General features: G+C 34.7%; 1 protein-coding gene and 1 pseudogene across 1 annotated transcript; both read right to left on the bottom strand.

The window, feature by feature from the left end:
* The window catches only part of LOC105307638, a 6055-nt pseudogene extending 5294 nt beyond the window's left edge, over window positions 1–761 (bottom strand).
* A 223-nt stretch (window positions 762–984) lies between these two features.
* On the bottom strand, window positions 985–1941 carry LOC105307637 (olfactory receptor 1086-like). Its single transcript, XM_011383206.1, has one exon. The coding sequence runs from the start codon at window positions 1939–1941 to the stop codon at window positions 985–987; it is 957 nt and encodes a 318-aa protein (XP_011381508.1).
* Window positions 1942–3756: the final 1815 nt, after the last annotated feature.

Genomic DNA, 3756 nt, shown 5'->3' with positions numbered 1-3756 from the left:
ATGAAGTCTGTTGGAAACAGGGATAAACATGAGCTTAGGAGATACCCTCTTCTGTACCTTGGTTCTTGGGCCTGGGCACTGAGCAGTGGTGGCATGAGCAAGGGCATCACAGAGGGGCAGGGGTCAAAGAAAGAGAGAGCTGAAAGTTGAGTCAGGGCCAGGCATGTAAGAAATTTTGTAATAATGGGCCGGGCTTAGTTCTGGGAAGAGCTTAATCTGTCAGTCACTTGTTCTTTTTTTTCTTTTTTTTTTTTTGGTCCTCTTTTTTTTGGTATTTCTTAAATTTAGGTATAATCTTGATAAATGCTAATGCCTAGACTTTATTTTCCCGTGAGATATTAAAGATGGGTATAATATCCATGCTGTGGATGAAGTAACAAAATGGGGAGAAATGAAGCCTCATACACAGAATGATAAGGACACTAGAAATATGAACACATTTTCTATGGTCTCTGAGCCATGGAATGTGGTTAGATTGTTGCCAACGCATGGATTCAAGGTTAGGGTAGAGTGCTTTGCACTGGAATCAGACAGCAATGACTTTATGGAAAGTGTTCTGGGCTAATGTGAGCTGGGTTTTGTCATTTATTAGGTGGTATTTGATTAACTAGTCAGACAAAATTATAATGTTATTTATAACTGCAACTATTGGAACCTATATATTTTGTTACGTGAAGATGAAAAGAATCAATATAAAACATCTTAAAGTAATGATTGTATACGTTTGTGTTGTAACGGTCAGTATCGGTATCCACATACATATATGTGTATACACATATATCTCAGAAAGAATATAATGAGAAGCAAATTGATAATGGCAAGTTTTTTTTTTCATATCTGAAGACAGCATAGGTAGATGGTTAATTATGATATTTATCTTAAAATATCCAAAATAACACAAATATATTAATAAACTAAAACACTACATTTTAATCATTTATCTTTGATATTGAGGCAGAACATATCACTCTCAATTTTTAAAATTTATTTTTTACTATAAAAGCCAGTTTTTCCTAAACACACTTTTTTCCTAAACACTCTTTTCATGGCCTCTTTCACATCTTTGTTCCTCAGACTGTAGATGATGGGATTCAGCATGGGAATCACAATGGTGTAAAATATTGACACTATCATGTCATGGTCCAAAGCATAGCTGGAACTTGGTCTCACGTACATGAAGAGAAGTGTACCATGAAAAATGGACACTCCAGTTAGATGAGAGCCACATGTAGAAAAGACCTTCCGTCTCCCCTCAGCAGAATGCATCCTCAGAATGGCCAACAGGATGAAACCATAGGAGATCAGAATAATCAGGATAGTGACTATCTCAATAGAACCCGCAGAAGAGAAGAGTAGAAGTTGGTTCATGTGAGTGTCGGAACAGGAAATAGCAAGGAGAGGAGGGATATCACAAAAGACTTGCCTAATTTCATTGGATGCACAGAAGGATAGGCTAAATGTGGCCACTGTGTGTAAAATAGCATGCAGAATGCCTCCAACATATGAATCAATGATGAGTGGCACATAGACTCTGGGTGACATGTTAACTGAATACAGGAGAGGGTTGTAGATTGCTACATAGCGATCGTATGCCATTGCGGCCAGGAGAAAGCATTCCGTGGTCCCAAAAGTAACAGCAAGAAATATCTGTGTTGCACATCCAAGGAGCGAAATGACTTTACTCTTTGACATAAAATCTACCAACATATTTGGGGTAATTACTGAAGAATAGCAGGCATCCACAGATGATAACGCGCTCAGAAAATAGTACATGGGGTTGTGAAGTCGGGGATCCCCCACGACCAGTACAACCAGTCCTAAATTTCCGATCAGAGTAAAGAGGTAAATTACTAGAAACAAAAAGAATAAGATGATCTGCAGTTCAGGCTTGTCTGTGAAACCCTTCAGCACAAACATGGTAACTTGAGTGGCATTCTGCATGTTGACACCTCACGGGACAAAGTTAAAGAGATTTGTAAAATTAGAATTCATTTACAACAAAAAGAATAAGCAAAATAGTGACAATATTGTGACAGAAGGAGAAGTGAGCTATGTACTCATATTTACTTTTTGACAATGTAAATTTCCCGTTTGCAGATTGGAGACAGTGACAAGACAATGGATAATTGCTTATGTCGTTCAATGCAAAATCAAATAGAAAAAATGAGTTTTCACTCACTGGCTGAATTCATGTTATTTTTAAAAGCAGCAGATCAACTGGTTCATTTACTACTGCACTGTATTAGTTGTTTGTCTATTAAATTACATTAAAACAGCAAGTGATTGGCTAAAGAATAATTTCTTTTTGATATCCAAATACAGGAGATAGTATATCAGTGTACACAGCATTGGAGTAGAATAGAATGTCAGCATTCTAGACCTTTCAGTAATTGCATAAAATTATTTACTATAATCTACTCTCCTGTAGAATGAGGACATTTATATTTATTTTACAACATTGAGTAAATATTGAAAGACAAAAAATATGTCAATAAAATTAAATCTTTAAAAGTATGTTAAATAGAGAATGTGCTTAATTTGGTTGATCCTACAGAGTAGTGACAATCTAAATTGTAACATTTTATGAGCTCATCTCTAAAAATTTTCTAACTCCATTAGATCTTCTTGGTTATATCTAAAAGAACTCATCAAGATTTTTTCCAGATACTGGCTCACGATTTGATTAAGCCAAAATAAGAAATGAAATACAGTTTAACAGGCCTGAGAAAAATGAAATACTGACATTTGAAAGAACATGGATAGATCTTGAGATAATCATTTTAAGCAAAATAAGTCTTACAAAAAAAGTTGAAAACCACATGATTTCACTCATATGTGGGATATAGTACTGAAAACAACAAATGAGCAAGACAAACAAAACTCATAGACACAGATAACGGTTTAGTGGTTACTAGAGGGAAAGGGGTTTGGAGGGAGGTAGAAAAAGGTAAAGGGGTCAAATGTATGGTGATGGAAGGAGACTTGACTTTGGGTGGTGAATACACAAAGCAAAATACAGATGATGTACTATTGAATCGTAGACTTGAAACCTATATAATTTTATTAACCAATGTCACACCATTGTATTTAATAAAAAGTTAATAGAAAAATGCAGTGTTCTTAAAAGACACTTAAGCCATACAAATCTGTTGCAATACATGGATCTTACTTGGATCCTGATTCAAATAAACTGTGGGAGGAAGGACATTTATAAAAATTCTTAATAAGAAGAAATTTTTCAAAATTTTAGCAATGATATTGATGAAGTCCTTAGGATTATAAAACAATTATTATTGTTAGAGATACATAATGAAATGCTTATAGATGAAGTTATAATTTGGGAGAAGGGACTGGCATGTTAATATTATTGAAACAGGGTGATGGGCACATGGGAATTCATTATACCCTTCTGTCTGCTTTTATTACATGTTTGAAATTTTTCAGAAAAAAGAAAACAGACCTAAGTAACAGGAACAAATGATACGAAAACTCTGATGTATATGATAAATCTATTTTTTAAACAAAGATGAGGAATCACAAGAGAAAATCGGCCCCAATACAATTCTTTACATCTATCTGTTAAATGATAAACCTATTTAAGAAAATAGCTAAGGACTTAGATCTGAATGTGTGTGTTCATTGGCCAGATTCATGATTAAAAGCCATGTCTGATGCTACGCCTTCTCGCCTAGGTTTACTCCTCTTTAGAATAATGACCAAGCAGATACAATGATATATAACAAGGTAGACTAATTA

This window comes from Pteropus vampyrus, unplaced genomic scaffold (genome assembly GCF_000151845.1).
Source record: "Pteropus vampyrus isolate Shadow unplaced genomic scaffold, Pvam_2.0 Scaffold506, whole genome shotgun sequence".
NCBI lineage: Eukaryota > Metazoa > Chordata > Mammalia > Chiroptera > Pteropodidae > Pteropus > Pteropus vampyrus.
This window is presented reverse-complemented; position numbering and strand designations above follow the sequence as displayed.